Source organism: Recurvomyces mirabilis, assembly GCF_035927965.1.
Source record: "Recurvomyces mirabilis strain CCFEE 5264 chromosome Unknown scaffold_30, whole genome shotgun sequence".
NCBI classification, from domain to species: Eukaryota; Fungi; Ascomycota; class Dothideomycetes; order Mycosphaerellales; family Teratosphaeriaceae; genus Recurvomyces; species Recurvomyces mirabilis.
The window spans coordinates 53,931-81,128 of NW_027041964.1; the positions used below are offsets into that span (position 1 = coordinate 53,931).

The 27,198-nt window shown below is 53.0% G+C and overlaps 9 protein-coding genes across 9 annotated transcripts; 6 read left to right on the forward strand and 3 right to left on the reverse strand.

The window, feature by feature from the left end:
* Positions 1–374: 374 nt before the first annotated feature.
* LTS14_009219 (uncharacterized protein) lies at positions 375–1,733 on the forward strand (the record flags this gene model as incomplete). The annotated part of the gene is made up of 3 exons (XM_064841902.1): positions 375–482; positions 594–752; positions 825–1,733. 3 exons carry the CDS (start codon positions 375–377, stop codon positions 1,731–1,733), a joined length of 1,176 nt encoding a protein of 391 aa, XP_064690412.1.
* A 552-nt stretch (positions 1,734–2,285) lies between these two features.
* Positions 2,286–2,900, forward strand: LTS14_009220 (uncharacterized protein; the record flags this gene model as incomplete). The annotated part of the gene is made up of 1 exon (XM_064841903.1): positions 2,286–2,900. The coding sequence occupies one exon, from the start codon at positions 2,286–2,288 to the stop codon at positions 2,898–2,900; it is 615 nt and encodes a 204-aa protein (XP_064690413.1).
* A 21-nt stretch (positions 2,901–2,921) lies between these two features.
* LTS14_009221 (uncharacterized protein) lies at positions 2,922–4,700 on the forward strand (the record flags this gene model as incomplete). The annotated part of the gene is made up of 1 exon (XM_064841904.1): positions 2,922–4,700. One exon carries the CDS (start codon positions 2,922–2,924, stop codon positions 4,698–4,700), a length of 1,779 nt encoding a protein of 592 aa, XP_064690414.1.
* Positions 4,701–4,772: 72 nt separating this feature from the next.
* Positions 4,773–7,274, forward strand: LTS14_009222 (uncharacterized protein; the record flags this gene model as incomplete). The annotated part of the gene is made up of 1 exon (XM_064841905.1): positions 4,773–7,274. The coding sequence occupies one exon, from the start codon at positions 4,773–4,775 to the stop codon at positions 7,272–7,274; it is 2,502 nt and encodes an 833-aa protein (XP_064690415.1).
* A 2,062-nt stretch (positions 7,275–9,336) lies between these two features.
* Positions 9,337–10,441, forward strand: LTS14_009223 (uncharacterized protein; the record flags this gene model as incomplete). Its single annotated transcript, XM_064841906.1, has 5 exons — positions 9,337–9,637; positions 9,695–9,808; positions 9,858–9,979; positions 10,027–10,280; positions 10,342–10,441. 5 exons carry the CDS (start codon positions 9,337–9,339, stop codon positions 10,439–10,441), a joined length of 891 nt encoding a protein of 296 aa, XP_064690416.1.
* A 3,325-nt stretch (positions 10,442–13,766) lies between these two features.
* Positions 13,767–14,707, reverse strand: LTS14_009224 (uncharacterized protein; the record flags this gene model as incomplete). Its single annotated transcript, XM_064841907.1, has 2 exons — positions 13,767–14,237; positions 14,303–14,707. The coding sequence occupies 2 exons, from the start codon at positions 14,705–14,707 to the stop codon at positions 13,767–13,769; spliced, it is 876 nt and encodes a 291-aa protein (XP_064690417.1).
* Positions 14,708–15,890: 1,183 nt separating this feature from the next.
* On the reverse strand, positions 15,891–17,313 carry LTS14_009225 (uncharacterized protein; the record flags this gene model as incomplete). Its single annotated transcript, XM_064841908.1, has 2 exons — positions 15,891–16,899; positions 16,952–17,313. 2 exons carry the CDS (start codon positions 17,311–17,313, stop codon positions 15,891–15,893), a joined length of 1,371 nt encoding a protein of 456 aa, XP_064690418.1.
* A 1,567-nt stretch (positions 17,314–18,880) lies between these two features.
* LTS14_009226 (uncharacterized protein) lies at positions 18,881–20,902 on the forward strand (the record flags this gene model as incomplete). Its single annotated transcript, XM_064841909.1, has 2 exons — positions 18,881–19,050; positions 19,108–20,902. The coding sequence occupies 2 exons, from the start codon at positions 18,881–18,883 to the stop codon at positions 20,900–20,902; spliced, it is 1,965 nt and encodes a 654-aa protein (XP_064690419.1).
* Positions 20,903–21,545: 643 nt separating this feature from the next.
* On the reverse strand, positions 21,546–25,025 carry LTS14_009227 (uncharacterized protein; the record flags this gene model as incomplete). The annotated part of the gene is made up of 2 exons (XM_064841910.1): positions 21,546–24,640; positions 24,710–25,025. 2 exons carry the CDS (start codon positions 25,023–25,025, stop codon positions 21,546–21,548), a joined length of 3,411 nt encoding a protein of 1,136 aa, XP_064690420.1.
* Between the last annotated feature and the right edge of the window lie 2,173 nt (positions 25,026–27,198).

Sequence of the window (27,198 nt, forward strand, 5' to 3'; positions counted from 1 at the left end):
GTGGCTATGCTAAGCAATGGATATGACTTCCCTCCAATACAATTCCAATGGCAATGTTTTAATGTTTCCGAAAACACCATTCGTTCCACCATCACCCCACCATTCAGATTCAGGGTCCGCTGTGCTACGGCATTTACCCGTGATCTACCCGTGCAGCACTTGCCCCCAAGTAGGGAAGCGTGCCTGAAATCGTCTCTACTTCCTCCATCCAACTGTCGACAGGGACTATGGCCACACAGGACTGGTCATGCCCACAGTCCCCGATTACGAGATTACAACGACGCCCATGACTGCCACGAAACACTATAGCGACGGACTGCATCTTATACCAGGACAGACGACGTACTAAATGCTAAACTAATCCGACCGTGGTCATGTCTTCCAGGAATCGCGGACGTGGCAACTCGAGCCAGGACGCTGATGAGGAGCGGCGGCTATGGAAGGAGATCCAGGAGCGGGCTCGTGAGGTCGATACTATGGTGGTGAGCTATAGCCCCTCCCGCAACCGTCCTGCGTCGAACACACTTGATGCTACGACCAATCCCATCTGCGAACTTCTGAGACTGGAACTACGGCTAATGTTCTATGAGTAGGCGAGATCAAATGCCATCGGTCACGAGATTATAGATCTGGAGAAGGAACAAGCAGCATTGTTAAATGCTGACAAACCTGCTTCGGCTTCAATCGATGAGAAGCTGGAGAAGCTGTATCGTGAGAATGTTAAGATCACTGAAGATGTCAAGCACACACTCGTACGCAATCAAGGACCATTCAACAGACTTCCCAAGACTCTTCCATCACAGGCGAGCTAATACTGTCGTCAGGAAGGCCAAAGCAACGGCATGAACCTCCTCGACAGCCTCCAAGTCCTCGCCGGCCTTAGAACAGCCAGCGAAGAATCAGCAGCCCAACATCAGTCTTCGCAACCCTCTCGCTCAGCCTCCGGCAAACTCGCACGACCTAAGAAGTCCGCGCCAGCCAGGAACGCAGGCGCAAGCACGCCAGCCGCAGCCAGCACGGAGAACGGAGGCGACACCGAAGCTTCTGCCGCTCCATCACCAAGGTTAAACCTAAACTTGACAGCCAGCAGACTCAACGCCAAAGACGGCAAAGCCTCCCGCGCCGGCAGCGTGGCGGCCACACGCGAAGCAAGCGTCAAAATCGAACAAGACGGCGCCGAAAGCGTCGCAAGCAGCAACACCGACGCCCCCTCCATCTCCACCGGCGCTGGCACGAACAACAACGGCGGCGGCAGCGCAACGAAACCATCCGCCTCAGCTGCAAACCGTCCAGGAAACAGACCAGTCCTCAAACTCGGCGAAGTCGTCTTCTGCCGCCACGACTTCAAAGCCCTCAAACCCAACTCGGCCGAAACGCCCGAAGGCGAAGGGATCCTCTGCAGCGTCACCAACGTCATCGGCGAAGGCAAACAGCGCCGCTACGAGGTCCAGGACGCGGATACCTCGGACAACCCGCCCCCGCCACAACGGGCGAGCGTGGCACAACTAATTCAGATACCCGAGAGTAATAAGGGGTTGTCGGATTTGGCGAAGGGGAGAGGAGTCCTGGCGCAGTATCCGGATACGACGACTTTTTATAAGGCCGAAGTGCAGGAGTTTTGGAAGGGGAGGGGGGTGGGGAGTGAGGGGGAGCCGGGGTTGGTGAGGTTGAATTTTCAGGATGATGTTGAGAGGAGGGAGGTGGAGAGGAGGTTTGTTTTGACGGAGAAGTAGGTAGGGACATGCATGGGGAGAGCGGATGCAGGAGCTTAAGGCAATGGGGAGGTAAGAGAGGATGGGATGTTTGAAGTCGGGGAGATGAGATGAAGGAGACATGTAGGGTGTCGATGGGTGGACACATTGGGCCTAGTAAAGCAGGCAAGTGCAAATGTACGTAATAGCAAAGTTGATCACACCTTCTAGCCTCTGTGTCGCGACTGTCCAATTCACCCAAGAGGTGGAAGGCAAAGTGGACACCTTCCACTATATACAAGCAATCACGACCGTATTCGAAGCCGGGACAGTGGAAGGGCCTGCTCTGCGCAAGCATCTTCCTAGGCAGGAAGGCTGCTGAGCCCTACCTTCACACCTCTGGAACCAATCTGTTTGCTTGCAGCAGCGAAGCTTGTCTTGGTATCACTTACACTTATCTTATCATCAGCACCTTATCATCATACACAGGTAGCATACACGACTTGCACGTTCCAGCAGCACTACAGCATTTTCAGCATCACTCCACGACGTTATCGAGGACCTCGCCTGTGTTGTGGCCGCCACGAGAGCGACATGGAGCTTTACCAGCCACAGCGCTGGGAGCAGCCCAGCGGGATCGTGGCTCGAGTGGAAGAGCAAAATCGTGAGCCCATGGGGCATGAGGGTCGGTGGTCCCGCTTCTTCGCCGCTATAGGCGAAGCAGTGGACGACATGAACACCCTGGACGTCAAGGACGACACATCTTCCTCATCACTAGACAGGCCGTCTGGAGATAATCATCCCTTCGTCCGATTCTGGAACTCTCTGGCGGTGGCGCTAGATGAGATGGCAGTGGCCTCGCCTGATGATGAGCTTGCGCCGGGGTCGTTGGAGGAGGAGTTGAGGGGAATGGAGTTCAGAGATACTTTGGTCGAAAAGGTGGAGGAGGGTAGGCAGTGTGATAGGTGTTCGGTTGGGGATGTGAGGGCTTTTCATCATGGGTGCGAGGCAGTGAAGGCTGGATCGATTGTACCTGCCGACACTGCTGAACATGAGCTTGCGAGGCCCGAGTCGCCTTTGGAGCCTGCTGTACAAAGTGAGAGGGATTCGCGTGGGAAGCAATTCGAGCAAGATGGGCTGAATCGCAACGTCGTGGTGCTCGAGCGGAACCAGGAGAAGCACGATGAGGAGGAGGCTGAGCTGAGCTAGCAGCATGACGAGCGCCCTTTTATGGTTCCTGTGCCTGTGTCGCCAACGAAGAGAGGCAAATTCAAGGTGAAGACTCGACCTACGAGGCCAAGGATCCAGACCACGTTCCCAGCTACGCAGCTCGAGACGCCGTTCCAAATCACGCCGCTGCCGTCTTCATCAGAGCATGCTCGGCCTGCGATGGATGTGGTAGCCATTGATCCTGCGTATTCTGATGTCAGCAGTATCGAGGATGAAACCGACCTTGCGGCCGACTCATCTGCGGAGGAGCCCACTCAGCAGCGTGCAGACAGTCCTGTGCTTGCTAAACAGCTTGGCGAGAAAGCAAGCTCATTGGACACTGCTACCACGCAGTCAACCTACAATCGCACGTTTCTCGAACACTGCATCGAGCATGATCTGGGCAGTTTGAACATCGCGAATAGGTCAGATGGTGATGCCTACGAACGTCAGACGGTGATCAAAGACCATATTCGCCCGAACGTACACCCTGAAAATACTGACGAGCAGCGAATCGGAACTTCTGTGCTTTGCAATGAGTCAGATGAGAACGACAGTGGGACGCCGGTAGCTGATGGTCGCCTATCTCGCTCAGGCACACGGTCTGCCAGCACCACCACCCAGTCACCACACTCACCCATTCACACAATCATGGCCGCCATGGCCCGCATGCCCGGCGAACCAGACCCACAGCCCTTCCTCTTCGGCCTTGGTCCACTGCAAATGCTTCGACTACAGTTTTCTCAGCTCCCTAGCTGCCATAGTAACATGCGAGCAGATCCATTCCCACCCGAAGCTCCCGTCTCAGAGATGCCACCGCGAGCGTTCCAGCTCGACGGCGCAGCAGAGCACGAACGTGGCATGAGCCAGGGTATCATGCAGCATCTTCTGGAAGCCTACCACGCCACTGCCCAGTCTCCTAGCGATCGAAGCAAGGCAAGCTCATATATCGACGTCATACGACGATCTCGTCTGACTGCCTCGGAGGAAGTTCGGCAGGCACAGTTGCAGAAAGCCAAGGACGAGGGACTGCTCGGCCTCTATGCTCAACTCCTAGCTTTTGATACTGAGGACGAAGGTAAGAGGCGGATTGCTCTGGAGCAGGTAGAGAGACATCGAAAGGCGAGGGGCAATACTTGGCCGAAGACGCTGGATCGAGACCGCACTCCGACTCCGAACTCGCGGCGGGTGCGCTCTGCAGAGATATCAACGCCGCCTTCGGGACTCACCTCGATACCTGATGAGGCAGATGACCACGGTCTGAGCGTGCCTATGCCAGGAAACATGTCTCAAGCTGAAGGTAGAAGCAGAGCTAATTCCTCTGCATCAAGCTTTTATGAGGAAGGATCATACGGGAACGGTATCACTCTGGAGCAGAGTTATGATGACTTTGTACTTGATGAGGAGCGGACAAGAGCTGAACAGGCACGACAATCGGCAACCGATCATAAGGCAGCTTTGAAACTAGCCAGACAAATGGAGCTGGAGCTGGAGCGAGCGCGGGAGGGGCAAGCAGGTCGTAGATCGCATGGACTGTCAACTTCTGAAGCGTCAAGTTCAAAGGTGGACGAGAGTCGCCAAGATGCTCTTCCGCCTGCCTCTGATGCAAGTTTCCATACTGAGCGATCCGAGTCTGGTGACCCAGGCCCCAGCGAGCGCAAGTCCACGAAGCGTAGTAGCCGACTCAAACCTGCCACGAGAACTATCAAGGGTGGCCCGAAATTCTTGAAAGAAGTCGAGCGCCATCTATCTAGCCGATCAGACCATTACGAGACCTTTGTAGACATCACAAATGCCTAGGTGGCAGACAAAGAGGACCGCGAGGATTATCGCCTGCTGATAGCGTCGGTGATCGGTGACAGCAATGATTTGATGGCTCGATTCGACAGCCTGAACCGGAGCAAGAAGGAGAAATATGAGGCAATGGAGGGTAGTCTTCCACCTACTCCTGCGGCTTCTCCACCTCCCCCTACAGAAGCATCATCACAAACTCGCAATCGCCCGCTGGAGTTGACCTCGGATCCCTCCTTACCACCAAGAACCATACCACTTCGCCTTCCACCTTGCACATCCTCTGCTTCAGAGAAGCTCGAGCATGCCGAGAAGCTTGCTATCCGGCATGGACTTGGCCAGGACATGCCATCTGGTCATGCTAGAGAGTTGCTCAAGACTATGAAGGAGGCTCTGTCTAAGAGAGACTATAATTCGTGGTTGGATGATACGAGGGAGAATCGTGTTGGTGCTATCGATACGGATGAGTTGGACAGAAGGAGTGATGAGCTGTATGCAAGGTCGAAAATTGGAGGCGGAGGGCGTGATGTTTATGATCTCTGGAGAGGCAAGAGAAATGGAAGAAGGAGCGATGATGACGGTACTAGTGGTACAGAGGATGAAGCAGAAGCTAGTGATGTGGTGGAAAGTCATGATCCAGAGATTACCCCTGGACAAGATGCAGAGGGCACCGAGCAGCTCAACAATCACCCAGCTCAGGGTTCTCCTGGCATAGGCGCCGCTCTGCCACTGGATGGTGTTCAGTCTGGCTTCGTTGCAGCAACAGATACGCAGCAACACTTACCCGATGCCTCACACGAAACTACTAGTCGAGAGACATCAGCATCAGCCACCACGCCTCGAACACCACTAGAAGTCCCACCCCGGCCAGCACGACGCATCCGATCCGGTTCCGAGTCGACCGCTTCGACAACGTCGACCACATCGACTGCCAGTAGCCAGCGCCGTAGACTACAAGGTGCGTTGCGACACAGCCTTGACGAAACCACCAATGCCTGGAGTCCTCAGCGTGCCCGAGCTACTGCCACAGTCTGTCTGGCTCCACCTCTTTCCGACAAAATCGGCCCAGTATCGAACTTCCAGTCACTAACTACGCCAACTGATGCGCACGGGACTGAGGTCGGCAATATCGATATTGGCCTTGATGACGAGCTGGTGTCGCCTACTGCCACGAGCGCGCCTATGACCATGGGCCGTGATGTATCCCTGGCATCGAATACTCCGAGAAGCATATTGCGAAATGGCTCCATGTCTGCTTCGCAGCGATCCGGAACCAGCTCATTTGTAGAAACTGACCTGGAAGCTAAGCTCTCGGCACCCGCTGCGCCAGCTCGGTCATCGACACGGACACCAGGGCAAAGCATGATTAGTAGCCTCCCGTCAACAACACTGAAAGGTGCATCGGCCGATGAGAATGCTGCACCATCTCGTGGACGTTCGAAGCGTGCTCAAAGCCCGGTCACTGCACAGCGAAGCCTCAGTACTGCGGCAGCTAGCATGAAATCAGCTGCACAACGCTCGAAGAGTCAGCGCCGAGCTGCTTTTCCGGAAGAACTGCGCATGTCCAGTGGAAATGCTCGGCGTCCAACAGCCCAGATAGATAGCGCTATTGGGAATGCCAATCAAGGCACTATCGGCGACGCAGCAAGACGCTCACATGCCCAGGCAGGCATCGACGAGATTGACTGGGCTACGGGCACTGTCGAGGACCTTCCAGAGGAAGAGGCGCTTCGGGACGAGGCAAAAGATACACGCAAAGACTCTGGGGGTGCTGACCTAGACGTTGTTTCTGCTGCTCACGAATCCGAAGACGATCATGATCAGGGAAAAAATCATGATACTTCCCAACATGAGGCTGACAGAGAAAGCATCTTTGGAGATCTTGAGGACATGGCGCCGCAATACGGTGCGGCACAAGAACTCGCGAGCACGGGAGGTATCTCTAATGACGTGGACGGGGTACAGAGCATTCCTGGCGACCATATTGGTATGACCTCGTCAAGACGAATAAAACAATCTACCGAAGATGCAGGAACGGGCGACAACAATTCGGCCTCGAATATAACGCATGAAGGGCGAGCAGACAGGGAACAGGAAACTGATCGTACCGCGGATGTTCAAGGATCCCCGAGGACTGACAAAGGCAAGCGCCGAGCTACTTCCAGCGAAATAGCAATTCAGCAGTACCGTGAAGAACAGCAACGCTGCTCGGCTCGCAGACTTCCAGAGCCTGTTCCGTCGCACGTACCAGATTTCATAGAGAAAGAAACTGAGATGGACGAAGAGGACTCTCCTCCTGAATTGGTGGAAGACAACGGCGAGGACGCGGAAGACGAGGATATGGACCAGCCAAGTCGACCAGTCTTTGGACCCGAGACACGAGCACAACGCCATGAGCGACACGTCCAGGAACAGATGCTAGTTGACGCCAGATACCACGAGCGCTTTTCCCCTCCAGACTCACCAGAGCGATCTCCTTCGCCTCCGCGGAGTCCGGCGTCGACAAGGCGGAGGTTGCAGGACCTTCAGCGTTTCGCGACGAGGACGACTGGATCAATGCGCGGAGGCTTTGATCCGCGGTAGGGTGGGTTTGTGGCGGTCCTGTAGCTGACAGGACTTACCAAACAACGTCTTTGAGGAGCCAGATTCATGCTCAGGCGACAAGATGCGTGGTATACACCAATCGCTGCATGGTCCTGATCTTTTTGGGACACTGGCGACAGAAATCAGCCCCTCTTTTATATCGTTCGGCTTTTTATGCTGTGATAGTCTTTGTAAAGATATTCCGTTCCAGTATACCGCTCATTCCTATAGTGGATGGTTGATCACGCCTGATACCTGCCGAAGGAAATGTTCGCTGCTAGATGGACTCGTCAACGGAATCAATAGTACATAGTATTGTCTCACTAACTTCCGTCCTATTCCTTCGTGGTCAAGCCATCCGGGCAGGAACGGAAACGCGGTGATCTACCGTATGCACGACTAGTGGTCTCTGTGACGTTGGAAGAGGATAGCCAAGGTCCGCGGATGAGCGGCAAAGACGAATCCACCTTTGCATGCAAGATGACGGCAACAGCAAGATAAGCCAAGCAAAATTTGAGTCTTTGTCGCTGTACACGACTCAGACTGCTCTCATCTGACCATTGCGGACAGTGACGGATTCTTTCGAGCTCTAGTGCGCAAGAAAGTTGAAGGATGGTGCCAAGGCAGTCCGAATACGAGGCGCGAGCGATCATGATCTCACACAGCTATTGATCGACGGTGGAAGGAAGGCACCATGTTTGCTCGAGGCAGCTCAAGTGGAGATCCCGATAAGTGAGCCTAGGCGGCAGCATAAGGTGGTGCGGTCGTCTGGCGGTACGTGGACACTCTGTTGTCCGAGGTCTTGGAGATGGGCATAAGAGCTGGCCGTAGTAAGTGCAATAGCCGTTCCGCTATGACCCGTGGTGTGAGCGGCAGTCCAACTCCATCCTGACGTGGACGTCGTCCAGTGCGTGAATACACTTTTTCCAAAGCTCTAGTGTGGCTGTCGTCCGCAACTCCATTCCATTCGCACGGTCTGATGATGGTTAGGCTGGAAGATAGACCGAAGTGTAAAGAGCCTCCTACGCCACAAGCGGCTGATGATGACATCGTCGCATTGGAAGATGATCATGGTGTTCGTGAATACCACATATGTGTCCTTGTGAGAGGCTCTTAGAACACGATGAGAACCGTGACGGGCGGTCGAGGTTTTCCGGTTTGTTACAATCACGGATGCTGGGCAATCTAGTGCTGTGGCTGCAGCTTCGCAATCTGTCGAGATCTCGGCAGAAAGCCCTAGCCCGTCCGTTTAGTAAGCTTTACACCCCTGCTTCAAATTTGCATGTTATATTTTGCTTAGAAGGGTTACTCTACTCCTTTCGCTAGTAACACAATACTTAAGAACAGTAATACTTTCGCTTATTTTATTTTAGTATATTAGAAGAATATAATATATGTTAATATAATATTAAGCTTATATATTACTCTAATAGTCTAGAGATACTATAGTTATAATATTAATTATCTTAAAATATAGTAACAACAAAGCTAAGTAAGTTTTATATATACTAGATATAGCTTTACGACAATATTTCCCTCGATAGCCCCTTAGCGCGAGCGAGCTACTACTCGGCCTCGGCAGAGACTACATTGCTAGCAACCTTTCAACCTATATCTTTGATCACTGCTCTATGCCGGTTGGTCTCGCTCACTGATCAGATACTTGTGTTCACGACCGGACACACGCGGGTGTTGATATTGACCGCGACTCTCACGATCGTGGCTGTACGTTCGCTCGAACGCCCGTCTAGGTGTCTGCAATCTGTGCCGAGGACTGCGCGAACAACACCGTGACTTCGAAGGCCGTCTCATCCTCCCAATCATGACTCCTCCTGCTGAGAGTGCAGTTGCGGCGGTAATGTATAAGCATTTGTGTTCAATGACCAAGCGTATCGCGCGGTAGACTCGATCACACCGGGGTTGGCGACTCTCGGCCGCTTTGGAGCTCGCAACGAGCTATGGCTTTGGGAACACGAAGAAGCTATAATGGCTCTAGGGGACCCATGAGTCCCTGTTCTGCAATTTAACAGGAGCATCAGATCCCTCATTGCTGTCTACGACTATGGCGCTCCATCAACACACCCATGCCCAGCCTCTTTTCGATCGCTCTGGTCACGCCGCTCGCTCTGGCAAGACCGAACAACAGCCTGATGGTGCACCGCCGATCAGCAGGTATGGCGGCGGCTTCCCATCGCCTCCTCAATTCGAGAACAAGTATGAAGAACGGGAGTACCTGAAAGGCCGCTTGGCAGCAGCTTACCGGATCATGGGTGCCCGAGGCTTCGATGAGGGCGTTGCTGGACACATAACCATTCGTGATCCTGTCGAGCCCAAGACGATGTGGATAAATCCTTTCGGCACCAGTAGGCGCAACGTGCCAGACCAGACAGAAATGAGATGGTCTTAACAATCGAACCCAGGCTTCTCGACCATGCGCCGTTCAGACCTCGTACGTGTCGACTACGAAGGCAATGTGCTCGACGGAGGACGCAACAGACTCATCAATCGAGCTGGCATCATGATCCATCGGGGACGTGAGTGCTTTCTACATCAGATCAATGACCTCGCTGACCACTGTTACAGTCTATAAGGCCAGGCCCGACGCTAAGTGTGCAGCCCATTCCCATTCGATCTATGCTAGAGCATCCTCGACGTTGGGCATCCCGCTGCCAATTACGAGCCAAGGCGCATGTGCATTTTACCAAGTCAGTGTTCATGTGCTCGGACCAATGTTATGTACTGACCTTTAAAGGACATCGCCAGTAGCGGCTTCGAAGGCATTGTGCTCGAAGGTGACGAAGGCACACACATAGCCCAGGCGCTTGGCAAAAAGAAGGCCATCATACTTCAGAACCACGGCCTCCTCACTACAGCGGATTCCGTCGAAGCCAAAATTTTCTGGTATGTCAGCCTTGAGAAGCTGTGCCACGTTCATCTCTTAGCCTTAGCTGCCGTCAACGGCGATCTCAACCGCATCGTGCAGGTGAGCGAGGGAGATGCTGCCGAGTAAGTCTACACGCCTCTCAACCCAGTGCATTGCGAGCTTGACACTGATATCTGGGCGAAGAACTTACAATTCATTGGGCCTGCCCCTCTCCGGCTGGTTCAGTGCGAAACCGATGTTCGACGAAGTTGCAGAGCAGACAAAGGAAGCTTATCTTGCGTAATTCTCGTATAGCCGTATGTAGCTTACATTATCTACTAGGCATTTTCTTTTAAAGTTTCGTATAGATACTTAAATCAAAATTTTATCTATCTACTAGTAATTAAATTCTTTACTCTATAATCCTTTTTAATACTTTATTATTTTCTTATCTTATACTCTATATCTTAGTCGTATTAAGTAAAGCCTATTAAATAAAGAGAAGCTTGTCTATTAGAGATAGCGAATCAATAGCAAGCCCTAATATTCATTAGTTAAAGGACCTTGTTTCCCTTATCTAAGGGCTGACTCGCTAATGCTCAGTTAGCTTCGCTCGAGCAGGAACAAGGTTCAGCCCCAACGAAGCCGTTGACGGCTAGCCCATCTAACTACGAAGGTGCGAGAAGGGTCCAACTGCTAAAGTTCACAGTGCGATCTTTCTTTCCCACCTACACTGTTCTGAATATTGGAGACGTCTTTACAACAGAGATTCAAGCGAATTGCTAGTACTATATCACCACAGTTGGGTTCGCCGCTACTGTCAAGAGTCGGAAGGCAAATACTCCACACTAGACACATTGGCCGACAACGCTTGTGCAAATAAGTACACAATTCGGGCGAGCGAGGACCACAGAATTCACAGCACGAGTTTAGGAGACTACTTCCGCCGAAAACAGAAGCCACTGCAACGCGTGAAGATTTTGCAAGTGCGAGAAGGGCAACAGGAATGACCAGCCAGCTCGCATGAAATCAGCCAACGTACTATCAAACGTGCCCATCAAGGCCAGTACCTCCAACCTGGCGCCGTGAAGAGGACTGTCACCAGTGCGATCGTCAGCACGTAGTCTGTCTCCCTTGGGCAGAATGCCATCACCTCGCGGGTCACCAGCACTACGGCCGAGTTCGCCACTTTCGCCAGGCTACAAGCCAGCTGCACAGTTCGAGACTCTGCAGCTACCTCGTGCTGTGCACTCTCGAGCCAAAGGCAGTGGTGGCCGACGAGGTATTGACGCTTCCCTGAACCTCTCCTCCTTGCCGAGATTTCATCCAGCAAATTACCCGTCTGCCAGCAGCAGCTTGCAATCGACACCTCACGGACCTTCGTCAAATGGACCTCTGTCTCCTCGCTCTCGTCAAACAGTACTTAGCGAGCTGCAGAGACAGATTTATGCCTATCAGCGAGAGTCGGTATCGGCAGCACGGGCGTCATCGCCAGGTGCGCGAGAGAAGCCAAACAGTCCGCGGTTGGCGCCACTAGGAAGTCCAGGTCTTATTGTGACACCTCTGGAGCTTGAAAGTCATGGCGACTACCTGGTTGCAGGAATCAAGGGCTCGACTTACGAGCATAGAGCATCGACTGAGATTGCGGATGCCTTCATTCGCGAGGAGGCAGCGAGAAACCGTAATCCTCTTAGTCAAGGCTCGAACGGTGATGCAGGCCGACGAGACTGATGTATCTCGCTGGTGTTGGACGTTGTGCAGCATCTAACGTCGTCATTGACTTTACGAAAAGTGTTTTGGTGCAAGGCGCTGGGGATTGTTTTGTTACGACTGAAGTGGATAGTTTCAATAGAAAGTCTAAGCCCAATCGTCTGTGCTTCCATGCTGGGATATCGTTGAGCTAAGGCCGGTTCTCTCGACGGTAGAAAGGTCGTCTGTTGGCAGATTCAGGCCGTGCGTCTGAGGTTGGCTGTTCTGGACAAGGATCGCTACAGCCTGACGCCACCCATTATATCATCGATAGGTCTTCAGGGCTCTGCCTAAGTAGTGAACCACTCACCGGCATTCCGATCTCTCGCATTTGCCACTGTAGATACCTTTCCCATTGCGTACCTTGCAGAGTCGTACAGACCGTCATCATTAGACGATGATTCCAGTTTCCAACATACCACTTGTACGGCGCATTGCAGATCGACACGCACCAATGTGAGAGCAAGCACAGGGACATGGGATCGCGGCGGCTCAGCAACACGCCGAACTCGGATGCGAGCTGAAACGGCCAGATAAGTAAGCCTTCTCCTGTCTTTGGTCTTGAGGTCACCCTACGGTAGTGGGCATGCAACGAGGCGTATGCAGCACTGAGAGCTTGTGCTTCCGAAGCGTCTGAAAGTGTGCCTGAGTAGGATGACATTACAGTTGCGAGCCGTAGAAGCTCAGTGTCCAGATCCGGACTGGAAGAAATCTGTGGACCATCCTGGTAGGTATTCAAGGTCACGAACTTCTGAAGTATGGTGCTTTGTGCAGATTGGCCATTTGAACTCAACACTTCCCGATTCATTTGTAGCAGATTGACGAGATGAATGAAGCCGTCGATGGGATCCTTTTCGCGAGCTTGCTCGCATCCCAGACTGAGATGCAGAACACATATCAAAATGCCGTAACTCAGAAATACAGAGCTCATATCACCAGACATCGGTCCGGTGAAAGTCTCTTGGAAAAGGCGTAGAGCAGAGTCGTAATGTTGGCGCGCTTTCTGACACAGCTCTGCGCTTCGTGAGCCGTCGTCTGAGGACATCTGGTGGGCAGCAGCAAGGCCAAGAATCGCATGCATCAGGAAGGGATAAGACAGCGCCAGGCGAGGAATTTCGCTTTGCCATGCCGAATGGTCTCGCTGCAAAGGCCCGATGGTACTGTATGTGTGTACAGTGAAGTGGTGCAGGAGACCAAGATCGTCGAGATTCAGTGTTGAAGAGGTCTCTGTACTTGTGCCGACCACTCGACTGTGGTCCGTATTCCCGCCAGGCGACCTGGGCTGAGCTGAGCTTGTGGGCGCTGTTGTTGTTTCGGTGTGCGTCTGTGATGATCGTGTATCCACATGCCACGTGTAGAGCTGTAGATTGTCAATTGCTCCTTGCTGGTCTTGGTACTCGCACTCCAGGCCTTTTTTGGCGCAGTTTGAGCAGCAAGGTGGATGCTCATCGCACTTGATTCGTCTTTTCTTACACTGGCTGCAGCCGGTACGAGACTTGGTATGCGCGCGTTTGGAAGTCATGGTTAGTATGGTGAGCGTGATCCTATCAAGAAGAGAGCCCCTGCATGCTATGGGAGATATACTTGCTGATCGTGCCGCATTATTTCTAGCGAAGGTGAGGAACCTCAGCTACCTCGGGAGCGAAGGCCGTCTCAAGCTGCGCAGTCAAACGCGTGAGGAATCAGCGGAACGTCCGAGCTGAGATGAGGCTTCTTACAGATGTACCAACCTTAATGCTGTGTACGGCATTCATTCGGGGCCAGATCGATATATCGGTCGGAGTGATTGAGACGACTCAACTTAGAACCTTTTCATAGAGAGAGGATGAGTGGAACACGCCGTCACGATACATTTCGGCGACTGGAGATGCAGAAAGCATCTAGAGCTCTACCTCCCTACCATTGCACCAGACCCGACTAATAGAACGCGTGGCTCTGATATCCTTCGTAGGGTCTTCTCGCAAAAGCACGAGATCCGCCCTCTTGCCTTCCTCTATCGCGCCCCGATCTTTGAGATCGAAGTATTTCGCTGGCAAGCTGGTAGCGGCACAGAGCACCTCGACAGGTGACAGGCCAGCTTCCACAAGCAACTCCAATTCTCGATGCATGGACTCCCCGTGCTTGACATCGAACATAGAGTTAGGCTCCTCATGACAATCTGTTCCAGCTAGGATTGGCACGCCAGCCATGTGCATAGCAGCCACAGATTCTCGAGCGTTACTGTAGTCTGCCGAACCCTGGGCATTGCTCTTGCTGCGGACGATAGCGATCAGGGCGGAGGGGTTGAGCAGAAGTGAGGCTGCGGCGCTCAACGATGGCTTTTTCGTGGTCTCTTTCATCATGCATAAAGTCTTCATGAGAATGCGTTAGATCAACCTCATGTTCTACAGATTAAGCATCAACTCTCGGTACTTACTGGCACGGCAATGGTACCACTCGCCACCATACGGTCTGTGATATCCTTGTCCACGGCTTTGTCGCAAGCAACATGCGTTACAACATCAACCTTGGCTTCGAGGGCCATTGTGAAGGGTTTGTAAGATGCAGCATGTGCAACGACCATACTTCCCTGCTTGTGCGCCTCAGCAGAAATTGCATTCATCACATCTTGGTCCGGTCCTGGCACATCTGCGATGATTTTGATGTAGTCTGAGCCTTCGTCGATTCTTCGCTTGACCCAGTCAGCCGCCTGCTCCGGGCCACTCAAGAAGGCTTTTTGAGGTAGTGGTAGAACACAGCTATGCACGCTACCAGCCTTCGTCGCTGGCAGTCCTGCGGTCCGCAGATCCGGGAGACCTTCCTGGCCACGTAGTTGCTGCATTTCTCGGCAGGCCACATGGCCATATCTAAGGCGGTAGTCACACCGTGCTTCGATAGCTGTCGCAGGTGGTCGTTGGTGTCAACGTGGACATGAGCATCGATTAGACCTGGGATGAGATATCCTCCTTCTCCATCAATGGTTTGTTGTGCTCCAGTGGGATCCCGTCCAATTAGATTGCCATACATGACAACAGTCTGTGGTTCGGAGATGCTTGTGCCATCGAAGACCCGTACATTTCGAATCGCCGTTTTCCCGGAGACTTGTCCTACATCATGGGAATGAGCAGTCTGCATGGTAGATGAATGGTGGCCAATGGCTTTTGAAGGACCTAATTCGATCATCCTCTAGTATGGTTTGTGTTCTCACGATGGAGGGCGGTAGCACAGATATATATCAGTAGTATGATATGGGTGTACAAGACACCGTCAGGAGCACACACCTACTATATGTCGTCTGAACCTTCAATGCGATCTTGTGGAGCACCTCGGCCAGAGTCGTCGCCAGCGGTTACATCACTGAGAGAACAGGCCGGTCCGCATGATCTTTCGCACTCGTCACGTAGAAGTCTGGCTTTACGACATACCAAAGTTCGCGGACTACCTTTCTTTGGAGCACTTCTGTAAGCGTTCATTGGACATGGATAGCACTTTTGGCCCCTTGTCGTTTAGCTGGCCACAAGCGGTATAGTTTGCGGTGAATTGCTGAGCTCTCATCTTGAATCGACTCCTTCCACTCCACTCCCGCCTCCCCCTCCATTCTTATGGTCGGTGTTTAACCTTTGGCCCATACTGAGAGGAGCATCATTCTCTCGATGCGCACAATCGCGGTGCTGTCAACGAGTAGCGGGTGGAAGACTGTCCGAGCGTTCAACTATCGGGTAGGATTCATCCTGGTAAGAGACTTGGACAGCCCTGGGTCAGCAGTCATCGGGAGGGTTCGAAGCTATTCAAGGGATTTCCTCTGATGTTGTACGAAACTATCTATGCATTCGGCGGCGATTCACAGCCTGTTTATATTTGTAGGTTGTGGTTTAGGCGTCACTCTATCATGTATACCGATCCAATCGGTAGACCCAGAAACTCCCTCACTTTCGCATTGATTGGTATCTATTTCAAGATTTATGCCTTGCCCAGTAACTCCCAGAAAAGATGCGCAGCGTCATTTGACCGTGACGTTCTGAGCCTCACGACAGTGGGTTGCCAGTCTCCTTCGCGGGTGGCGATGTAACTGGCGTGGCTTCGTTGGAGGCCTCTTCAATGGCTGTTCCGGCCAGCTTGATTTGAGCAAGATCGAGCTCCTCCTTGAACATCTTCTTGTGCTCACGCTGGATACCGTGCAAGACAGCTTCCAGTACATTGTCCACAGTGGCCTTGGGCTGGAACTTCGGCTTCGTGCCCTCTTGGAAGACACCAGTCCGGACCAGAATCGAGTACCACGTGTTCTCCGCCTCCTTGTTGAATTCGTTCGTGCCGCGGATGTCGGACTCGGGAGTGTCGCCGACGAAGTAGACGGTGTCCGGCGGTGCGTTGATGCCATGTGTATCTCTCCGCCACTGTTGCAGCAAGCGAGTGGCGAACTGGAAAGTGCCGACTTGTGGCTTGCCGAATGCAGTGGTGTTCAGATCCTTGCCAGTGACTGCTTTGAACATGGCCTCCAAGGATAATCGTAAGGCTCCCATGCCGAGACGTGTCAGATCGTGTGATGCGGACCAGACAACGTCGTTATGCGAGAAGAACACGGACGGGCCATCCTCGAAAGTCTCAGAGCGCGTACCAAGACGACCTCTCTTCGACATCAGTAGATCGAGGATGATCTGCTGGTCACCTGCCCAGTCTCTGCTGTCTGCAAAGACAAAGATAGCCTCGATCTCGGTTTTGGAGAAATCCCTTGCTCGCGAGTTCTTGTGCTCCTCATCTGTAAGCTTACGGAACGGTGTGGTGTCCGGGTTATCCTTGATGATATCGCCTGGCGTAACAACATCTTTGAAACCATAGCCCTCGGCCACTTGTCTGCACTTCTCGCCTTCACCACCAACGACCAGGACTGTATGGTACTTGTTCGCCATCTCCCGCATCGGCGTGTGTCCGCAGATGAATTGTCCTGGGGAAACCTCGATTTCCAACTGCTTGCTAAGCTGTATGCAACGCTCTTGCTCCGTTTTGCCGCCTCCATTCGTCACAAAGATGTAGGGGCTGCGAAGGTCAGCAAACATTACCAAACGTGTTTCTCGACTTGCTTGCTCACATTTTGACGCCGTATGAGTTCTTGCCGTTGAGCACCTTCATGGCTTCGATAGCCTCAGGGATTGGCCGTCCACCTCGAATAAGCACACCGTCGATATCGAAGGCGAAGGCGTACCTGTCCGTGACGCTGGTCTCTGGTGGCGTCTCGGGCGAGGACAGAGGCTCAGAGAAGTCCTCCAGTTGATGTCTCGCCAACTCCATGGCAGCGGCGACTTCGTGAGCATCGCTAGGAGCCATAAGGTGCTTTGGCGGTACCACGACAGTGGGAGACCGCATGGTCAACGATTCTTTCGTAGCATCCTCAGAACTGAGGCGCCTGAAGGCGCGAGGCCGCTTAGGAAGGGCGACTTCGGACTGAGACATCTTGTGTGGTGATTGGGGTGATCTGAAAGAGAGTGGAGGATAGAAGGCGCGAGGGAAAGGTGGCAGAACTGCGTTGGATGGTGGACAGAGGGTGAGGCAATATTAGAGCCGCTGCACTAAACAGAGTGATGACCCACAGAGACTGCGTTTCTCCAATGAGGAGAATAGTGGACCGCCATGGAGCGAAGACAACGAAGGCTCTCGATAAGTCATATACTACCCGCGGAGCCGGTGGTACGCTGTTGCGCCGAGTCGATCACGGTAGGCATCACATCCTTCCTCAGCACGATTGTCGCGCTCATCAAAATCTTCTGTGAAGTGGTGGGGCTTGGAGGGGTTTGGTTTGCAGGCCGTTGCTAGGGTCAAAAGCTTATCATCTGAGCGGGAGAGGCGTTCAATAAAACGTGGTCCAGCAGCACGCGTTTCAGCAAGCATGTGCGAGATTGTTGAAGTGCGTTGATATGGATCGGGACTTCTGCCCGCTCATTCGTCTTCACCTCCGTTTGGCCCCTAGACTGTTTTCGCCAAAAGTTCAGCAGATTTCTCATGACGAATCGACCAACATATCTGCCGAGGGCCCACCGAAGCTAGTGCGAAGGCAGTATTCGCTACGAGATCGTTGTAATTCATAATCCAGCGTCCGAAGATGATGGCTCCTCATTTCATCTTGAATCTGCTCAGAGCCAGAGTTGCCTAGACAGGAACAGGCTATCTTGCGCTGTAATGTCACATCAGATACCTGCTGCCAGAACAGCAATATTCGAGCCGAGATATCCATCCAATACCGTTCTCAGACCGGGGTACTGCACGTCATGCCGACCATACATCGACATTGCATGTAATTTTCAAGCTTGTCCTCGGCAAGCTCAAGATGCGGGCTGCGGTCAACTTACTAGGCTGGATGAATCTACAGACCGATCATGCGCTTCAGATATCCGATAGGAATGCTGTTACCTTCGCCAACGGGTGTGGTTGTAGGTGCTTGCATTGTGCAGTAGTCTCCAGGTATCGTCGTCTCATCGCGCATGGAAAAATGCCTTCTGTGGTAAGATTGACTGCGGCAAAGAAACTATACGGTCAGGATCCCAACCTAGCAGATACCGCGACACGGCCGAGAAGCTTGATCCTGTGGCTGACATGTGAAGGCCCCCTCCATCGTGATACGTCTGGTACAAAGATGTCGCTGTCCTCGATCGTGGTAGCAGAGCCAATATGTCTAATCGGCGCGTCTCGCCTGGAGCTCAATAGGCATGGCGCAGGAGACTCCCAGATATTGCAGCTCTTGTAGTCGTCCTTCGGGCCGTGGTAAGTGCTCTGGCTGGAAGATGATCACTGACTGGCGTGTTCCATACCATTTATGTTGTCTGGTATCGAGATTGATGTTATCTTAGAATCATGAAGTGATGAGTGGTACGAACGCGTCCTCGTGTTGGCCTCACGCGTCAACCTCACTTCCTGCAGCCCAGCTCCGCTCCAGCTCCAGCGACAGGCCACAACAGACGTACATATGCGGCTCGTAATACGTGATCACCAAGTCGACGTAACGATCAGCCATCTCGACACACTCATGGACTGGACAGGAGGAGTTCGCAAACGCTTCGCCGGCGGCAAGAACAACTCCAACACGTTTAAGCAAAAGCAGCACTTCGCGAAAGCTAGGGCGACACTCCAATATACGCCCAGCTCATACCGTACATTCAAACCCACTTACCCAGCGCCTGAGTCAGATGGTGAAAGGTATGGAGAAGCAATCCACGACTTCAGTGACCGGGATGCACATATCTCCCATTCCAGGCGCCGTCAGTATCTTCACGAGGAGGCAAAATCGAAACGCCACTCTACGCACGCCACCGGTCGAGGCCATACCAGTCGGCCATCAAGAGGAGACCACGACAATCACCCGAAGCAACCCGGAGCTCATGTTGATAAGGTCTCAAAGCGGCAGTCACATGATGACCACAGTCCTAGTATAGACATCGGTACTCTCGACGACGACAAGAACGACGAAGAACTTCAACTTCTTGCTAGCCGCCATGGTCTCCTTGCACGCCGCGACTGGCTTGGCTTGTCATTTGCTCGCCCGCTACGCATGGATTACGCTTCTTCAACGAATCGCGACCACGTTGGCAAGAGACGCAAAGTCCGAAAAGCACATCGTAGCCTGAGACCGCCAAGCAGGCGACTGCTAACACCGTTATTCGAGGAGCGTCAGTTGCGGCCCGACTATGTCATGAGTGGTGCGCTTAGGGACGATCATATCATTGTCAAAATAGGCACCGAAGCTCTGGCCAGCCAGACACAGCCCTCTCGTCGCTCTCGCACCCCCATGAACACTAGTATGCGTCCCCCATCCACGAATTTCGCCTCACTTTCCGAGGAGTCGATGCTACTGGGGGCGGCTGGAGATGAGTCGGAAGCCGGGAGAAGCATACGCAATGACGATCATCAGCCGAGTGGGAGTGGAGAGGCTTTGCAGGCTCCCCGAAATGCTGCGCGGCCACAACAACTCGTGGCGGACACAGCGCAAATGTGTCGGAGAACGACGATGGACCCGCTGCCCAGCGAAAACGATGATTCTATGAGCTCTCGTGAGTTACCTGATAAGCGGATGCCTATACAAGCTCCGCCAGCAGATGTATGGGTTGATCATTCGACAAATCCTGCCTCAGTACTCAAAACCCACATCTCGCAGTCGAATGCCAGAATCGCGAATCTCAATGAACCTTTCGACCAGATTCAGAAGCTACCGACCTCGGAATCTAATGATAGGCAGTGGCGTCAGATGATGCACATTGCGCCATACACATCAAGCCATGTCTCACTTGCTCGTGTCAAATCATCAGGTGACCATCTAGCGACATATAGTAGCAGTCCCCGCCCAGCGTTACGGCGGGCAGTCTCACAAGTAGTCAACACGGGGTCTAAAACGAGAGAAGATGAGTTCCCGAACAGAGCGGTCGCTACTGACGCACCCAAAAGACTGCCGTCTAATGTTATCGATCTTCCAACACCATCACTACAAGAAGGTAGATCATCCAGCCTAGCTGAGGATGCCAAGGACGAGGCCTTCTGGCGACGGTTCATCATTGGAAGCGAAAAGTCCTCGGATTTGCTGAAAGGCCTGATTGATGGAGCGAAGCCGAGATCAGACTCCGACATCGTACTCGCTGCAAATGCCTCCTCCTCTCTAGCCACGAGCGGGATTGGCACATCGAACAACGCGACTGCTGGCGGCACATTATTCGAGACGCAGACGACGAGCGACGACTACCTTCGTGAGCACGCTGCGCAAGCAAGAGTGCACCACGAAGCCATTGAGTCCGTCCGGCCCGTTTCCGAGCACGACAGCATCGAGGAGAAGCATGACTTCCTCAAGCCTGTGAAGCAACCAGTCAACATAAATGCTACATCAAATCGAATGGTAAATTCATGCCACTACAGTAGGAGACGAAATACTGCAGTCGCCGCAGAGCCTACCACGCGCCACAATTATCGCTTAGTTGGCGGAGGAAAGACGAAGCGAAAGCGTCCTCGTGCCCACCACGAAATATATGACGTGCTGGACTCGGATGGCAACAGCTTTGCTTGACGTAACAAGAATGCTTGATGGTTCTGTCCGAGCAGTTCCCGTATCCTGCTACGCGAGATATTATAGCATTGCTCTTAATGCTTGACGGGTGCTGAAATCGAATGCGTCCACGGTCTGAGATTTTCTAAAGCATAAAACCTGGCGTCTAGTGCAGCGGCTGTTACTCGGAAAGGTGTGATCTGAGCGTGGGTTCGTGGAAAGATGAGAAGGCGGTGGTTGGGAGCGTCAAGATGAAGTACATGTTGGTACTGCCAAATGGCTCTGTGCCTAATTCTGAGGCGCATACCTGCACTGCCCTCCTCCACTACATACCAAAGTCTATCATACAAGCAGTTGTAGCATCCTGTCAGATGTTTATATTTCAGTCATCATCATAAATAGTTTGTCAGCAGTAGAAAACATCCATCCGTCTTGCGACACACTACGCCTGCGTAGATTTGGTCAGACATTTGCCCATCCTGACCATTCCATCCCATTCCAGCCTCGGATCATGATGCAAATGGGGTATATCGAATATCAAAAAACTCCTGCCAACGTCCTCCCGTCCAGCCAGAACAGCTCGCCGGCTGTGTGCCGAAAAGGGTTGCCCTCCTGTTGTACCGCCGGTGTTCGTTAGTGGTGTGGTAGTAATACATGATGTAGGTCATTGTCGAGCGGATTCGCGGTCCATGCTCGAGGTCCTGCTCAGAACTGCTCTCTGATCCTGTTCGCTCCCCGCTCGTCGTCGTTCGCTCGGATTGCGGCTGAAGATACGTCTTGGCCACGATCGATCGGCTCTGATGGGCTCCACGCGCGGTGAAGCAGAGGGTTCCATGATGCCATATGCCGGATCTTCGTCGTGTGCGGAGACAGGTGTCTCCTTCCTGATCTTCACGAAAAGCTTTGCCTCCTGATATTTGTCGCCTTGCTGATTGTACAACGGCAGATGACGATACCCCTGCTGCAGGCTGCTGAGCTTTGCTGTAAAAGTCGCGAGTTGCACAGGATTCGAGCCGGTCCGGCGTCCGTCGGGCTGATGCCATACGGTCCAACGTACAAAGATCAAGCTAGGATGCTTAGTAGTGACAGACATGGTCATCGATTCGTCGAAAGATGGATCAAACCCGTTGCCAAAGACTATCTTAGTCCGCTTGCGTAGTGGCGAGCCCACTCCAGAGCTGCCATCTGGTGCCGATGCATCCGTACCTCCTTCGCCAGTCGCATTGCCTTGCGCTTTATCATCTGCAGCATACATCTCGAACTCGATGTACGGATTCATGCCAGCATCTGCGTTGACCTCGCGTGGTCGTGGAAGTCGTTGCGCGGAGATGACATCGACAGCAAAGCGCACAACTTTCTTGCCTTTCTTGTCCCGTCTACCATTGGCATCCGGCAATGTGTCCGCGATGGGTAGATGTTTGGCGTGGCGGAGCTCTTCTGGCTTGAGTACATAGCCCAGGTAGTCGGTTCCAGCAGCGAACATTGCCCGGTTGACCTGATGATGCACATCGTAAGTCTGCCAATTCAGCGCAGCCATTTGCACGCCACGGCGCCATGCAGCCAATGGATTGAAATTTGAGGACCATATCCTTCGACGGCCAGGATATACGCGCATCAGGTAGTGCACATTGTGCTTCGCCAGTGCTTGTCGAGAGCCATCATCTTTCTTGCAGTGAGTCTGAAAGGTGTCTTCCGAGAACGAAAAGATGTGATTGGCCGCCTTTGCTTTGGGATCACTGAAGCCGAGTGCTTTCGGAAAGCTAATACCTTGCGTATACACGCCAAGGCGACCCAGTCGCGGCACGATCTTGCTTGTCTTCGGCGACTCGTTCTTGGTGACAGATACTGAGCCTTCGTCACTGTCCTCGGCGGAGCTCGTTGGGGTCATGGTGGGTCCAGATGTCGTCGAGCCGCGTGGTGTCGATATTGAAGCAATGCCTGCATCCGAGGGACTGGTCGCACCCGGACTCGGCAGGAAGATAGATGAACCCAACATTTTGTCTGCGGATGGCGAGCGTGTGAAGGCCGAGCTCAGGCTACGAGCGCGGCTGCGCCCATTCGAAGCATCGGCTAATAGCTGACTTTGATCAGAATCGTCTGCTGCCTTGACTTTGATCAAGATTCTGCCCTTCAGCTCTTCGGGCGACGGCAGAGTATTGACGTTGGGTAAGATCGGCTCCGTCACCATGGCACCCTCAAAGTACTTGTACATCAGCCCGACCATGGCGATTTGCTGCTCTGCACCGCAATGCACTTCCAGTGAGATAATCAACGGGTATGGCGAGGAGTGAAACGCGTACTTCGCCACAACGGACACACAGTCTTCGAATGGTATCTTCGTAGTCATTGTTCTGCCGTGCGTGACCATTGGACGGCCATTATCACCATCCCAGCAATCGATCTCAACGCATCTGCAGCCGCCGATCAGAGCATCAATGTACCCTTCCACGCTTGAGGTACCCTTCACCTGATGGCCCAGCAGATATGTGTTGTGCGAGCTTGAGATGAAGTATTCATTGAGTGGCTTGTCCAGTGTCGCCTCAGTATTGACCGGGAGAGTTGGTTGGTTATGAAATGAGGTGAGAAAGTTTTGCAGGCCATGCACGCTCATAGTCTTCTGGCGGATGTCGGGCTCCGCATCTGGAAGAGCCACGCGATTCTGTGCGGGTCTGGCGAACTTCTCAAAAACAGCTTCCCATTGCGCACGGTCTTTTTCGACGTCAATCACCTGATCATTCCTTAGGAATTGGAGAAATTCGTCAAGCTCCAGATCAGAGTCCAGGCCGTGCTTTAGGTTGCTGTGTATGTGCGCAATGTCCTTGCGCTCTTTGAACGATTTGACAAAGTTGCGATATTGTGCATATGTCAGCTTCGACCGACGATCTGCATCTGCCTTGTTGAAGTGAAGCTGGATAGTGTGGCTATTGCAGTTGATATGCAGATGCCCACAGAATCTTTTGGCGTCTTCGATCGTGAAAGCTTGTTCGGCGCCTTCGCCTTTCTCTTGCATCGCCTGTCGCCAGAGTAAGTTGACAGCCTTGTCGCTCTTTTCGCTGGAAAGTGAAAGTGCTTTCATACTTGCAACACGGTCGGCCACGGCTTTGTTGACGGCGGTGAGCCACAGATCCATGATATGGAGGTCGGGCATGAGAAGATGAATGGTCTTGGTTCCACGACTCTTCGATCGGTCATCGAGATAGACGATGGTGACCAGACGTAGTTCGTCGTCGAGGGTGACATGAACGTCGTCGCGCGCATTCCTCGAATCGACGCCTTTGCGGACTTCGACCACATCATCGATGCCAAATGACTTGACGGTAGCCTTGCCGTACCAGCACACTCTCGCCGCGGTCGGATCAAGCCAGTATTTGACCTTCTTGCGTCTTTTCTTATTGAGCTTGAGAAGATTGGTGCCAGATTGCAGTATGGCGGGATCAGTCTCTGCAACACCACCCTCGAAACGTGATGAGACATCGCTTACTCGAGGCACATCGATACCGAGGCCAGTGTCTTGCGAATACATGGGATATGGCAAGCCTGTCAATTCAGGTATATCCTCGACGGTACTGTCCAGTTCGAAGTCGGACATTTCTTGAGCGCCGAAGTCCGAGGCACCGTTGCTGTCGCTGCGCCGTCGGCTCAAAACAGGTCCAGCACTCTGATCCCTTTTCCTGAGTCCAGCTTGCGTGGACGCTCTACGTCTGAGTTTGTTGGTCGCGCCTTTGGAGAGTCGACGAATGAGACCAGGGCTCCTACTCGCTGCTATAGCTTCAGCCATAGCACTTGGTTGCCTTCTGGCATGGGGTGAGGGCGAGCGATCGAGCATACGGTCCGTGTATGTGTAATCCGAGACAGCCGAGCGAGGGATGGGTGACGTGTATGCCTGTGGAGACGCAGAGAAACTTGCATTGTCGTATCCCATAGCCGAGTGCGTCCGGAGTGGATGCCGTTGGTTGACCGAGCTTGCACGGGAGGGTGAGTTGCTGCTGTTGGCCGAAGACAGCGTGCTGTTCAATGTTGCGCCATGTCTGGCCGTCGGTCGTAATGCTAGCTCGACGCCAGTCTGTCTGGATGTATTGTAAGGTGTCGCCGAATCATCATTGAAGCTTGGAGTCGGAGGGGAAGTCCGGCTGGGAAGGTACATTGTAGTAGAGAAGGTGGAGACGAGGTCTATATGGCACCAAGGCGTCTGCGCATGGTGTCTCAGAAAAGCGATGCCTCGGTCACAGGCTAGAGCATGTATGCTGCATTACTACTGCATGAATTTGACGTCTCGCCGGTGCACGGTTGCTTTTGCGTGTCGAAATGCGGCCTACCATAGATCGCACGTGCCGTATAGATGAAGAATCCTGCAGATGAGGTCGCTGGGTATTCGGCCTTCGAGGTACTTGCGCCCAGCGCACGAAGGAGGAGAGACCAGCTCCCGCCGCCGACGAGTACAGTGGGCAGGACAGCGACGTGCAGCAATCTAGGAGCCGGCTCTTGTAGATATGCAGCGAGTACCAATTTCGTCGAGAGGCTGAGTTACTTTGCAGGAGCGTGGGGTAGATGCGCGATAGGCGAGGATTGATTGCTGATGATTCGAGAGGAAGGCGTCCGTTTGTAGCACAGCTGCAGGTGGTCAATAAGGAATGACTTTGGTGAGTGAGTTGTTGAATCGAGGCGAAGGAAGGGAAGAACGGCTGGTTTTGTCGTAAAGGAGGTGAGGGTAGGGTCGACAACTTTTCCGGGCGGATCGTCGAGTCAAAGTTTCGGCTTGTGGGAATTTGTGTCACAGGCACCTCCTCCGCTCAGTGTTGTGACTTTGCAATGGATCTTGGCATGTATTGACTCGAAGTTGTGGATACCGCCTCCTGTAAGATGCCCCGACGAGTACTCGAGGATGGATGGTGAAGCGTGTGGATCCGAGATGCTCCTGGTTCAGTCTCAAATCTACCTCTTCCCTAGCTCAATCATGAGCATGAGGTACGAATCGGCGACCCACAAACGCGTTAGACAGCCGTTGCGACCGAGCGGCCGAGCGTTTAGGTTGCGGGGGAGTTTCAGAGCGAGGGCTGCGTCATCCATGAAAAAAAGGCTGACAGGGGGGTATCTGCTGCGGCGTTAAAGGGCAGTATTCGTTGAGGCATGGACGCCAAGAAATCCTTCACGAGCAATGTGCGAGGCTGCGCTAAAAGATTCGATGTGCTGGCATGGCGAGAGACAGCGAGATGTGCCGTACACAAGGCGCAGCAATAACCAAGAGCTGTGTAGAGTGGGTCCTCAATCCTTCGAACGTCAAAAGGCGTCCCGGGCGCTCGGTTTGACCCAATATTGCGATCCGACTTGGCAGGATTTGAATCCTACTCCCTTCTTTTGTTGGAATTCTTGGCCTCGTATGCAATGGCTGTGATGCTGCACACGGGATCATGCAATGGATTCCCTCAGCTCTGATCATGCAGCTTTGGTACAACAAGATATCCTTCAAGCTGCCCGACTTCAGTCTTCATCCATGTGGCGCTCGTCGGGCAATTGGCATGCATATTTCAGGCATGTGCACGGGAGGGATGCTTGCGACGACAGACATGGGCCTTCAATCTCATCCCGCCTTCCACTTGTTCCAGAAGACGCTGCACAGACGGCTGAGCAGGCTTGAGCTGGATTATTATTGGAGCAAAACATGATGCAGATGCTTGCATAATACCATCATCTCTGCTCTACTGCTGGTATTGTATCATCGCCGCATACGAATCGGAAGACGGCAAGACTTCAGTCACCATGCCTGTCGCCGCATTGCCGGGCCCGAGGAGGTCGTACATTGCCTCTGCCCTGAATGGTTGTACCTCGATGCGTTGATGATCAGGTCATCACACCGCTAAGTGATGCCATGTGATGATACTCCGCATGCTTGCCGAGCAAATGCCAATGCAATCCGTGTTCGCCTGCATCGCTGGTCAAGCAGCAGAATAGTCGCGAGCCGGCTTATCCGGAACCAATTGGCAGAGATGCTATAGAGATGCTAACAGCATTGATGCTTGACTGGACAAGATGAAGTCTAGCGCGATCCACCTCTCTCCTTCTGCAGCACTTCACTTCGCGACTTCACCTAGGACTCGAATTTAGAGCAATACCGAATTGACGCAATTCAAACATGCCTGACCTACTGCGACGGGCTCGAAACAGAGCACTTGCGCATGCGGGAAATACCTGAAACGATAGCAAAGACCACTTGCACTGCCACCTCGCCAACGTGCATACAAAAATGCCGAGCGGATCCCTCACCATCCTTGTCTATGCTCATGCACTCCACTCTCGCGTGCATGGAAAGTCGTCTGCAG